The 13,793-nt window shown below is 35.7% G+C and overlaps 1 protein-coding gene across 1 annotated transcript in view; it reads left to right on the top strand.

Moving 5' to 3' along the window:
• The window catches only part of LOC149792295 (protein kinase C-binding protein NELL2a-like), a 174,521-nt gene that overhangs the window by 77,426 nt on the left and 83,302 nt on the right, over positions 1 to 13,793 (top strand). Inside the window, 3 exon segments of the mRNA XM_089970859.1 lie at positions 6,751 to 6,823; positions 8,582 to 8,664; positions 11,093 to 11,224. Of these exon segments, the coding sequence (XP_089826985.1) occupies positions 6,751 to 6,823; positions 8,582 to 8,664; positions 11,093 to 11,224 (288 nt within the window).

The following is a 13,793-nucleotide window of genomic DNA, read 5'->3' on the forward strand; positions in this document are numbered from 1 at the left end:
ACATAATGATCATATGTTCTAGCATTGTAATGTTCATGTGTTCAAGCATTATAACGTTCATGTATTCTAGCACTGTAATGTTCATGTGTTTTAACATTGTAATGTTCTTGTGTTCTAAAATTGTAATGTTCACGTGTTTTAACATTGTAATGTTCGAGTGTTCTAACTTTGTAATATTCGTGTGTTCTAGCATTGTAATGTTCGTGTGTTCAAGCATTATAATGTTCATGTGTTCTAACATTATAAAGTTTTTATATTCTAGCATTGTAATGTTCATGTGCTAGAACATTGTAATGTTCATGTGTTCTAGAATCATAATGTTCATATATTCAGACATGTAATGTTCATGTGTTCTAGCATTGTAATGTTAGTGTGTTCAAACATTATAAAGTTTGTATATTCTAGCATTGTAATGTTCATGTGCTAGAACATTGTAATGTTCATGTATTCAAGAATCATAATGTTCATATATTCAGACATGTAATGTTCATGTGTTCTAGCATAGTAACGTTCATGTGTTTTAACATGTATTCTAGTATTGTAATGTTTGTATTCAAGCATTATAATGTTCATGTGTTCAAGCACGATAAAGTTCATGTGTTCAAGCATTATAAAGTTTGTAAATTCTAACATTATAATGTTCACGTGATCTAGCATTGTAATGTTCATGTGCTATAGAATTGTAATGTTCATGTGCTCTAGCATTATAAGTTCATGTGTTCAAGCATTATACAGTTTGGATATTCTAGCATTGTAATGTTCATGTGTTATAGCATTGTAATGTTCTAGCATTGTAATGTTCATGTATTCAAGAATTATAATGTTCATATGCTCTAGCATTATAATGTTTGTGTGTTCTAGCGTTGTAATGTTCATGTGTTCTAGCATGTAATGTTCATGTGTTATAACATTGTAATCTTCATATGTTCAAGAAATATAGTGTTCATGTGTTCTGGCATTATAATGTTTGTGTGTTCTAGCACTAATGAAACTTCAGGAACTTATTTAATATCACGACTTCTCCAGAAGTGATTACCACATCATAATTTTCAGATGGAAGAATCGACGAAACTAGAAAATCGCACTTTCTTCCGCTAAATAATTTCTTGTAGGTTTCCCAGTTACTATTAAGTTAAAATAATGTTAGTTTTCCTTGTCATCGGAAGGTATCCATTATAGCAAATGTCATGAATTTACACTTCTGGAAAGGAGTCTCCGGTTTTAATACATGAAAAGTCGGGATCGTATGTTTATCAACTGTTGGGTTATATTTTAATTAAAAAATGTCTATGTTTAAATATCAAGTACAAAATAGAATGCTGTATATGCAGTTTGTGAGGTACTATCAAATTACAGGAACTATCTTGATAAAGTCATATAGAAACCCCGACTCTGAAAATAAATGGCAGTTGAAATCTTGCTATGTCGGCAATTTTTGCTGTAAAGGTTTTGTCAGTTCATCATAATTGTTTATAATCCCAGAGCTATGGAAGATAGATTTGCTGAAGGCATAATGGATATCAGATTATGGTATCTGTTGAATGATGACGTATACTGCAAAAATCTCTGTTGAAATCTGGAGCTTCCGACTTCCTCTTACCCTTCGCATCAATCATGGGCTTTCTTAGATCTAGTACCTGTCTATCAGTGTTCGTACAATAAGTCACGGTCATCATTACTGGTTAACAAATCAAACAGTGGCTGATGTATTTAGCTATAAAGATTAGAATGGATACTGGAAATGTTCATTGCATGCCAATCTGTACCTCATTTCTGTGTCTGCATCAAAAAATCCATCTGTTACTTTACACTTCTAAATGCTTCTTTAAATGTTTTCTCAATTATTTAGCTCCTTGTTACAGGGCGGTGTGCTTGTTCAAGTAACTGTTTGCTTTAATGGAGGGAAATGATGGATGAAAAATTACAACACCTTGGATAATTGGGCAACAACTTTATTCTCATTCATGCCATGCCATGGAAAGACGTGATGGAATAAACTATTTTCTTACTAGTCATACTTTAATAAGTTGGTTGCAGCAATGTTTGGAAATGGTTTTAACATCAGTCATGTTGTACGGGCAGTAAGGACAAAACTGTAATGTTTATATACGGTTTTAACATCAGTCATGTTGTACTGGCAGTAAGGACAAAACAGTAACGTTTGTATATGGTTTTAACATCAGTCATGTTGTACGGGCAGTAAGGACAAAACAGTAAGGTTTGTATATGGTTTTAACAGCAGTCATGTTGTACGGGCAGTAAGGACAAAACAGTAATGTTTGTATATGGTTTTAACATCAGTCATGTTGTACGGGCAGTAAGGGCAAAACTGTAATGTTTGTATACGGTTTTAACATCAGTCATGTTGTACGGGCAGTAAGGACAAAACTGTAATGTTTGTTTACGGTTTTAACATCAGTCATGTTGTACGGGCAAGGACAAAACTGTAATGTTTGTATACGGTTTTAACATCAGTCATGTTGTACGGGCAGTAAGGACAAAACTGTAATGTTTGTATATGGTTTTAACAGCAGTCATGTTGTACGGGCAGTAAGGGCAAAACTGTAATGTTTGTATACGGTTTTAACATCAGTCATGTTGTACGGGCAGTAAGGACAAAACTGTAATGTTTGTATACGGTTTTAACATCAGTCATGTTGTACGGGCAGTAAGGACAAAACTGTAATGTTTGTATATGGTTTTAACATCAGTCATGTTGTACGGGCAGTAAGGACAAAACTGTAATGTTTGTAACTGGTTTTAACATCAGTCATGTTGTACGGGCAGTAAGGACAAAACAGTAATGTTTGTATATGGTTTTAACAGCAGTCATGTTGTACGGGCAGTAAGGACAAAACAGTAATGTTTTTTTATGGTTTTAACATCAGGCATGTTGTACGGACAGTAAGGACAAAACTGTAATGTTTGTATATGGTTTTAAAATCAGTCATGTTGTACGGGCAGTAAGGACAAAACAGTAATGTTTGTATATGGTTTTAACATCAGTCATGTTGTACGGGCAGTAAGGACAAAACTGTAATGTTTGTATATGGTTTTAACACCAGTCATGTTGTATGGGCATTAAGGGCAAACCAGAGACTGATCGCTTCCATGTAACATTCCTTGAATGTAGATGATTTTAATAAAGGTTTCAATAGTACATATGTTGCACTAGTGTCAGCCATGAAACGTCGTATATGGGTACTCAGTTTTTGAGAGGTCTAGTACACTCATTTTATTCATTTATGAGCAATATTGTAAAAGTGACTTTTTAGTAAATATGCATGTGGTTTTTTTTAAACCAATAAACATCTTTTTATTTCATTTCTTTGACCCTATGATGAATTTGCTAACATGAAGACTGTTTCAAGTCCATTGTTAATAGAATTGTATTCAGTGGCATGCATTATTTTACGGTTACTTTATCTTGTTTCGCCCAATTACCGTCAATGTGCACATTATCTCGATAGGAGATAGGCTGCCGTTGTGGGGGAGTGTTTGCATGCAGAACTCCGATAAGAAATGTTCGGTTCGAACCTTTCTCAGCCAAGGCCGGGTAAGCCGCCATAGAAGCTCTTCGGGCAATTCATTTTCCTTTACTAATATCTCCCCCGGCAGGATATAACTTCGTACGTATCGATGTGCCTTTAAGCGCCAATCAAACCATTAACATGTTCGTCCTGTTTCGCTGTCGCCATTAACTTGAACACTATACTGTGTTAGGCTGCAGACCAATGTCTCTGGTTTGAGGCCAGCAAACGGCGCATAATTGATAGGTCTGAACGGTCCACCTTCTTTTGCCTGCATTTCCAGTAAGCTAAAATCAACTATATATTACCAAACTAAATGCCTTTTACAGGTACGAAGTAGACATTTTTTTCCAAGGCTGAGATATGCCCCAACATTTCCTCGCAAGTCAGCTATATAGTCTCTTGCAGTAAGGAATTGGACATAAGACTAGCTTATATCACCAATGTCTCGAAATCTGAGTACTATCTGCTTTACCTAGTAACCATTGTAGCAGAACGATTAGAGCGCGGCACCGCGACCAGAAAAGCGTGAGTTTGAGTCCTGCTGAAATTGGGTTGAATCGGCTGCTGTGATGTGGTGTGTGTGTGTGTGTGGGGGGGGGGGCAAAGTACTTCATTCCAATTGCCTCAGCATGATATAACCTTGCACATGTTGATTTGCTATTAAAAATCAACCAGTCAACAAATTAACCAATCAACCAATTGCTTTACCCAACCATGTAAAACGTGTGATATGAATTCCTAATGGCCGATTCGGTTCCAGCAGGTTACATTTCTATGTAGATTATGCTTACATTTTGTATAAAAGCTCAAATTCATCAAGCCCTGAGCTTGTTTTGATTATCTGACAATGTATGAGATGTAGAAATGAGATGGTTTGGGGATTTTATTGGCTCAGCCGTTTACCACCCTATACATTTTATTTCTCAAGATATTGATCGAACCCTCTTCAACAAGGTTATGGTGTCTAGATTTTTTATTGTATCGATCATGAATATGCATGTTAATGTTGTAATCTGGGATGTCATTGATTGGCTACATTTCTGTGTGGATTTTAAAATTACACAAATTATCATGAACATAAAGACTATGCTCTTTACTTGAGAGAAATCTACAGATATTAAAGAGATGATATTTCATCTGATTGGCTCAGCATCGCATCATTTTAAGGGCGTGTTTCTGCGCATAGTTTATTCAAACTTTGTATTTAAGATCTTGTATATGGTTTGATGATATCGTTTACATTTTGGATGAGTAAGAATGTGTCTGACTGGTATATATTGTTTTGGGACTTTTGGCATCCAAATTGTCTGAAGTTGGTAAAAACCAGAATTTATATTTCTGGTCGATTATGTTTTTGTTCATACTTGATATGTAAGTTGATATGAACAGCATATGGCATGAGTCTTATTATCAGCAAAACCTACTCATGCGTATTAGGGGAGATGGCACTTTGATGATTCGTTATTTTGTATTAATTTTAAGAGTGTATTTTTAAAAAGATTTTGCCAATATTAATTTTACAAAATCTTAAATGAAAAGGACGTGTTAGTTATGATTCTGCGTAAATATGATGCAATTCAAAGCGGTTATTCAATATCCTATTGAAAGCTGTTTAGAAAATGCATTACCATCATAATGCCTCCATTGAAAGCTATTGAATAAGTTCATTGCCGTCACAGTGTCTCTGTAGAAAGCTATTGAAGAAATTAATTACCGTCATAGTGTCTATGTTAAAAGCTGTTGAATAAGTTCATTACCGTCATAGTATCTCTGTAGAAAGATATTGAATAACTTCATCACCGTCAGTGCCTCAGACACCGTCATAGTGTCTCTGATGAAAGCTATTGAATAAGTTCATCACCGTCATAGTGTCTCTGATGAAAGCTATTGAATAAGTTCATCACCGTCATAGTGTCTCTGATGAAAGCTATTGAATAAGTTCATCACCGTCATAGTGTCTCTGATGAAAGCTATTGAATAAGTTCATCACCGTCATAGTGTCTCTGATGAAAGCTATTGAATAAGTTCATCACCAGCATAGTGCCTCTGTTGAAAGCTATTGAATAGGTTCATCACACCGGCATAGTGCCTCTGTTGAAAGCTATTGAATAAGTACATCACCGGCATAGTGCCTCTGTTGAAAGCTATTGAATAAGTTCATCACCAGCACAGTGCCTCTGTTGAAAGCTATTTAATAGGTTCATCACCAGCATAGTGCCTCTGTTGAAAGCTATTGAATAGGTTCATCACACCGGCATAGTGCCTCTGTTGAAAGCTATTGAATAAGTACATCACCGGCATAGTGCCTCTGTTGAAAGCTATTGAATAAGTTCATCACCGTCATAGTGTCTCTGTTGAAAGCTATTGAATAAGTTCATCACCAGCACAGTGCCTCTGTTGAAAGCTATTTAATAGGTTCATCACACCGGCATAGTGCCTCTGTTGAAAGCTATTTAATAGGTTCATCACACCGGCATAGTGCCTCAGTTGAAAGCTATTGAATAAGTTCATCACCGGCATAGTGTCTCTCGAGAAAGCTATTCAATAAATTCGTTACTATCATAGTGACTCTGTTGAAAGTTCTTGACCGCGTTTATAACATCTTAATTCATATATTGAAAGCTGTTTACTAAGCTCATTACCATCAAAGTGCCTTTATGGAAAGCCTTTTCATAAATTCGATACTGGTGACTCTTTTGAAATATATTGACAAAGTTTATTTCCGTCGTAGTTTCTGAGTAAACATTTTCCTTCAGATGAATCGGTAGATAAGAATTTATTTGTATGATTTAAAATTCATTGAAATGCCACTAATTCACAAGTCCCTTCATTATAACACGGTTCGTGGTTATGTGTGGATCCCATTTTATTGTTCAGCAATTCCACTCTATGCCTCATGCACTTAATTGTAAGGCCGCCTTACCTCAGTCGTTATGCTCCACGATTGGCATGGACCGCGTTTGAATGAGGTGGTATTGTATGATCCTTGCCAGGAGTGCAGTAGAGCAGAAAGATATATAAGGTAATCAAGTTATGGGGTACTTTAACCATAGTTCTGTTATCCCCTACCAGTGTTACACTTTATTTCTCACCTAGAAAGGTTTAATAATCACGACCGGCCTCAGCATGGGAAAACTTGAGTAAGATGGGTTGACTTTACTCATATCATGTCCTGTCATTTATTTGTCATTTCATTCAGCGTTTCTTTGATTTGCAGGGGGCTTTACAAGATGTAAAAATAATTACTGGTTCCCATGGATACCTACTCCAGTGTCCGGAGCAAAATACAGGTAACGGATTCGAACCACTAATTCTTACTTGAGCAAGGTACCATTTTTTAGCGGGGAATTTTTGCTCCTTAATTTTTCAAGGCTTATATTTGTGAATTACACTAATAGATAGAATTTATCAGCAAACTTGCACACGATTTACATTTTTCGGGTGTCTAAAATTACTATGCACTTTACTGGTGCTAGATTGTGTATTAGACAAGCGGTATTGTTATCTAACTTGACAGAACGTTTATTTCTATTTAAAAAAAAAACAGGGATGAAAGAAAACAAAACGCAGCGAAACTCCCCATTTTCATCACGCAGAAAATATGCACTAGTTTGGATTAAAAATTGGATTATTGTTTACTAGGTCATATAATACCCAAGACAGTTTCATGTTCTCAAGCATTAATGTTGATGTTTACATAATGTATTTTAGTAGTTTTGGCCCTTTAGCACAAAAGTGTAACAACAAAATATTCTATGCAGATTACTGGAAATGTGTTCCATAAAGTATGTCAGTTACCTAATCATGTCCGGTTAGAACATTACCGCAATTCTATATATCATATCAATCATATTATGTTATTGTAGAATGGTGCTTATTGTTTTATGAAATTTTATGAATGTGTTCATCTCGTATTGACATAAGCAAAATGTCGAGGCTATACAAATATTTCTGAAGTAAGTAGAGGTTGCTTATGAGCCAAAACAACCGGTAGTGCTGTTTATTTAGAGTGTCTCTTTATACTGTTACATGCAAAGGATCTCTGTCTAGAGAATCAAACACCTGCGCGAGTCTGGTGTGAGGCCGATTCATTCCCCATATTTCCAATTACCTCAAGATAACAACCGAGCAACCGAAATGTTCTTAAACGAGCAAATACTTTAGAACATTTACTCCGATTACCAATGACCACATGTAAGGATACTCTGAGTTTACACTTGCTTGGGTTTCTCTCGTTTCCCACTTGTATGACTTATTATTGAGCTTTTCTGAGCAGAATTGTTGTTGTTGTTGTAGGGTTTAACGCCATTTTGTCAGCACATGGCGGCCAGTATAAACGGTGGAGGAAGAACCCGGGAAAACCCCGGAAAGAGCCACCGACCCACGAGAAGCTACTGGCAAGCTTTCTCACATACCCACATTGGCCGAGCCCGAGACACGAACCCACGCAGACTGAGGTGAGATATCAGTGATCCGTAACGGTGAGCTCTTTGAACCACTCGACCACTCTGGGCCCCCTCTGAGCAGTATTAGTATTTGACGATATGCAATGCAAAATACGCACCTAAGACAAGGATTTATTTCTGTTTTAAATTACTAAATAGTATTCTGCACATATAAGGAGAATCCCCAAAGTTAAGAAATTAGGGAGGGGCCATTTTACGAAACCAATCCTTGCTGTCATAAAATCTCGCAAATACTATACATTACGACGTCTGCTTTTAAAAATTGACTAATTACTCGGGCTGAGAAATATGTCCCCATACTACCACCACATAATCAACAAGTAAACAGTAAAATCTAAGAAAGCTATAACCGGAAACGTAAGTACAAATAACACACGCCCTAGGTTTATTAAAATACTTTTGAGCTAAATGTAGAAAGTAAAAGGATAGTAGTAAATTTCAACAGTTTCCTCTTGAAGATTTTATTGTATCCTTTGAAAATTCTATTCTTTTATTTCGAAAGAAAAGTTCTGCAACGGTTTCAGAAATGTGATTAATCATATTTCTTTACTTTCTGTTTATGTGTTTTTTGTTTTGTTTCAGGTTGTCCAACTTGTGCTCAATTCCAATCCTTAGAAAGCAAAATGAAAGAAATGTTGCAAATGTACCAAAATTTAACAGTCAGGGTGAGTACCACTTGTATTTTGTCTTTATTTCCATAAATCAACCGTTTAAGACATCAGTATTACCATTTCAATCATGGGTATATCGACTTCTTCGCTGCCATAGGTCGGGTATTTCACAGGTTCTTTGGTTGTACGGTTAATATATAATTCCCATTCAATCAAGACCATATGTGAAGTTTTAATTTTTCTGTTAAGTCATTGGAAAAGATTCAGTGATAAAGGCCTAAAGTTAAAAGTAGATTGGTAGTAACTGATCAGACTAATTTTTATCTTGTATGGATATTTCAATCCTACAAGGCTTAGCTGGTCGTTCTGACATGTTGAGATGTGACAAATGACAAAAGAGGTTATATGTGGGTAGTGATTCTTCTCCATTGAAAATCAGTTGAGTGAATCAGGTTTTTAGAAAACTGTTATGTCGGTCTCAGTCGGCAAAGCATCAAAATCGAGGCCACTCGCATTGTTAAGAAAGCTCTGATATTTACTATAAATACCAATGTTGGTGTTCTGTTGATAACTTATACAAATGAATGGCATCAATTGCAAGTAGATAATTAGCAGATAAACATCATCTTTCTTAAATAGCCCACCTACAATCATTTAGTTATGAATAATTCACATTAAAAGCTAGCTACTTTTTAGTGCAGATATTAGCATGCTATCAGCTCTATTCAGTTCGGGCGCGCGTGTCATAATTGTATTAACCTCGCGTGCTCTTGGGACATTTTCCGGGTGTATGTCTCACATAATTATTCTGTTCCTGAGTGAGTCACGAATTTAGCAGCTAATCAAAATTTTCAAGTTTTGAAGTGTGTTTCGGTTCTTTGGGCTTATTTTAGCATAAAATTGAAAATTTACGATCAAAATTTATTTTGGTATTTGGGTTTCGAGGCTTCGATTTGCGGGGGTGGTTTGAGATTAAAGTTGGACAAATTCGTGATTCCCAACCAATTTCGATTTTGAGATGATTCCGGTATACTCGGGTTTCATGTTTGGCGAGTTTCTCTGTAATACAAAATAAAATTGTGCAATCTGTCTTAATTTGTCAGGGCTAAGATTCCGGTATACTGAGGTTTCGGTGGATGAGGATTATAAGGTAAATAGGACATCTAAAATATTTGTCTATTAATTATCGAAGAACTGAATGTAAACGAATTCGGCAAAAACCATTTTGTGTCAGGTATTATTTAATTTGGACAAATAGTTTCCATTTTCTTTCAGATATATTCTGATTTAATTAAAAATATATACCGACCTTTAAATCGCTTCTGAAAAGTCGCTCAACATAATCTAGTCATATTGGATAGGGAGCTTTTTCGCAAATAGTTACAAGTGGTGTTGAGTTAGAAGTGTTGTCCATCCATTGTTAACTACAGCCACAGCTACTGATTGAAAAAGCCCACCTTTAAACTGTTTCTGAAATTTTGCACAAATAAATATTCTGACATTAGGTCATTTCATTGTGTTGCAAATTAATTCTTGATAATTCTACTTAGAATGATTACGTTGAAAATGGCGACATATTCGGACCGCTGTACATAACCCCATTGATGTAGAACCACTAGCAGGACGGAGTATCATTAGAGTTTGTCGTTGTATGCATGCTAGGTTTGAAAAGCATTGTAGTTATTTTTAAAAGGAACATTTCCATTTGACGTCAAATAATGCTGCGATCCTGCAATATAAATCATTGAAATGGGTCATACTATGCCATGTCTTAAATGGTTCAAAGCGACTGTTACATCCGAGTTATAATTAACCTTCGATCGGCAAATTATAGCTCTTCTTTGTATTGGTAATTAAAACCTGTAATTCATTATTTACCGTCTTTATTCGCTTATTACACGAGTTCAACTGCAAACTGCACAGACCCAGATCTGCCGGCGCATATAGCGTAGGCAGATCGGGATCTGTGCAGTTTGTTAAGAGTAATCAGTAGAACAACTAACACAGGCACTGATCTGCAGGTGCATTATGTAACGGCAGATTAGGATAGGTGTTGTTTGCAGTTTGACTCGACTTATAAGCGAGTACAGACGGTAGTTGCATGGTCCAATATTAAATGTTAAAACCAGGATACTAAATTGGTCAAAATGAAAATAAGTAATGACGCTGGAATCAATAACACTGTCCCCATTGCATCTCTGAACAGTTAAAACACTTGAAAACAGTTTAGATGAAAACAGCTTAGATATTGATTAAAATACACATATAAGCTTGAAATTACGAATAAAATCAGAAAGATGTTTGGACCACAAAGGTGGCAAATCTGTAGGATTTGGCTTATAGAAATAGTTAAAATACACGCGTTGGTAGGCAAGTCCTTTGGAGAGAGATGAAACTGTATCGTTGGTAAGTCCTTTGGAGAGAGACTGGACTGTTTGGCAGGTGTTTTTCTATGATACGGATTGTCCTCCTCTCCCTGCAGCTTCTTCATACTGAAACAAGGCTGTCGAGCCTGGAGGAATGCCAGTGCCTGAAAAGTTGTTTTGAAAATGGTACAGTCAGGAAAGAAGGGGAGGTTTGGCACTTGGACCAGTGTACCGTTTGTTTGTGTCGGGTAAGTCCTCGATATCCTAATAGGCTGGGTCAGTCTTTACGAAAAGCCTTCAGAATCTGCTGCATGGTCTGTCTTTACTGTTGTGCCATACTTTGTTTTGTGATTTCTCTGCAACATAATATTTCTTTGGTAAATAGATAGATTTTATAAAAATAATATGCATGGAATTGTCCTAACCTCGTCTTTAGTTTTGTATACTGTAATTTTTGGAGAAAGCTTGTCTTTCTGTATTCACTACCTTTCATTTTTGGCAAGCTGTAGTCATTATTTGCCACATCATTTTCTATTTTTATGGCTGTTGTAAAACTGTTCTATGTTGTGATATCATTTGGTGTTTAGGATAGCTGTTGATATATGTTGGTGTTTATAAAAGCTGTTTGTGATATAAGTTGGTGTTTATAAAACTTGTTTGAGATCATTTACACATTGCACATTGCTTGCAGATTTCGGTCATGATGTACCTAATTAATTCAGAAAGTTATCTCACATCTCTGCGCACCATACCTTTCTGTTCAGTCTCTGTTCAGTATTTCTTGCATGTTTCCTTACTGTAAAATTCAGTTTCATAGGTAATGCATCCTCGATTCTTTCTGAATATAAATAGATATAGCAGTACCTTGTCTGTCTAGATTTCTGTTGTCCTTTTAGTACAAAATTAATTGAAGATATGCACTTTACATTCACATTTAGAACCAACTGCAAGCACTATACCACACACCACGCCTATTCCATAATTCCTTTCTATGAGCATATCGTTGTTATTGAGAAAGGAAAAAAAATAGAATTTGAAAATTCCAATGACTGGAAAAGGTCTGGATACCACGAAGACCAATATTACACCTTTGGGGATTTAATCGCTATGTTTATTTGTGAACTACCATTTCAGTTTGAAAAAGATTTACTTGGAATTTAGCCCAAACAATTAAAACAGCTGGTCCAAGGCATTTTGTAGAATTCCCCCACACAGAATAAAACAGTCTTCATAAAGATGCATTGTAACCACAGCAACAGACACTTGCCTATCCAGGCTTGTGATGTGCACTGCAAATACTTGACTGTGGCCTTTTAGTCCTTTTGGTGCCAGAGTAACAAGCAAGTATTGAAAATAAATGGAACAAATAAAAAAGAAAAATAAACTGAGATAATTATATCCAAGTGCAGAGAGAGAGAGAGAGAGAGAGAGAGAGAGAGAGAGAGAGAGAGAGAAAGAATAAAACTTTAACACCGTAAAAATGGATTAAGGTAAGCTTTATATAGGCGCCTGTATCTGTTAAGCAAATTTTAACTAATGGGGAAAAGTACTGTTTCTCAGAGAGCTTCTTCTACTTCGACAGCTTTTCAAAACCAGGAACATTAGGTTATTTGAAATTTGCTATTATGCCCACACGGAGACCCACACACTAACATTAGGTTATTTGAAATTTGCTATTATGCCCACAGGGAGACACACACACACTAACATTAGGTTATTTGAAATTTGCTATTATGCCCACAGGGAGACCCACACACTAACATTAGGTTATTTGAAATTTGCTATTATGCCTACAGAGACACACACACTAACATTAGGTTATTTGAAATTTGCTATTATGCCTACAGAGACACACACACACACACACACACACACTAACATTAGGTTATTTGAAATTTGCTATTATGCCTACAGAGAGAGACACACACACTAACATTAGGTTATTTGAAATGATTTCTTTTGTTGCAGTTAATACTTCTCCGATGTGAGACACGTTTTTACAGGATAAGCAAGCTGTTTACATTTATAGAAATCTAAACTTAGTTCAGATATTCTAGAATCGAGATATTTCCTTAATGGCAACAAGATTTAAACTGAATATGACAGAGAAAAACTGGGTCAGTTTTTAGTACTAGTATTATAACAGCGACAGAGATAGTATTGGGAAGCTATAATAATAATCTGGGAAAAACGTTCTTGAATATGTTCAAAATTATTTGGACAACGTACTGAAAGTAAACATAAAGTTTCTATAGAGTCAGTCTCCTTCAGGCAGTTGTCCTCTTTTCTTGATAACCAATAGAAATCGTTCCTTTAATACCATGTTACATTGGTAACGCCATGTTACTGTGGTAACGCCATGTTACATTGGTAACGCCATGTCACATTGATAATGAACCTTAATGATACATCCTATATATGGAGCTGCCAGTTCTAATACTGAATTTCAATGATCGTCTTGCTTTGCCATCGATTTCATTTTTTTAAAAATGAAAATTATAACAACATGATGGAAAAAGATCCAGTTAGATTAGTAAATAGATTCATTCATCAATTATAATAAACTCGTCTTTCAAATCTACGATAGATTACAATATACATTTTCCAGTGAATATAATGTGTGATTTATTTCATTCTTTTGCATCTCCAATTTTGTGTTATAGATGTGAAATTTATGGATTTTTCAAATCAAACAATATAGGACTGATATACTAGATATTAAACTTTCTACCAATAGCATATTTGTATATGGAGAGTTGGGCGGATATCCAATTTACTTAAATAGATATGTGCGTTTCATTTAGTACTGGTTCAAAT

The sequence above is a fragment of the Sinohyriopsis cumingii genome, chromosome 9 (assembly GCF_028554795.1).
Source record: "Sinohyriopsis cumingii isolate HCF-2022 chromosome 9, ASM2855479v2, whole genome shotgun sequence".
In the NCBI taxonomy this organism is placed as follows: domain Eukaryota; kingdom Metazoa; phylum Mollusca; class Bivalvia; order Unionida; family Unionidae; genus Sinohyriopsis; species Sinohyriopsis cumingii.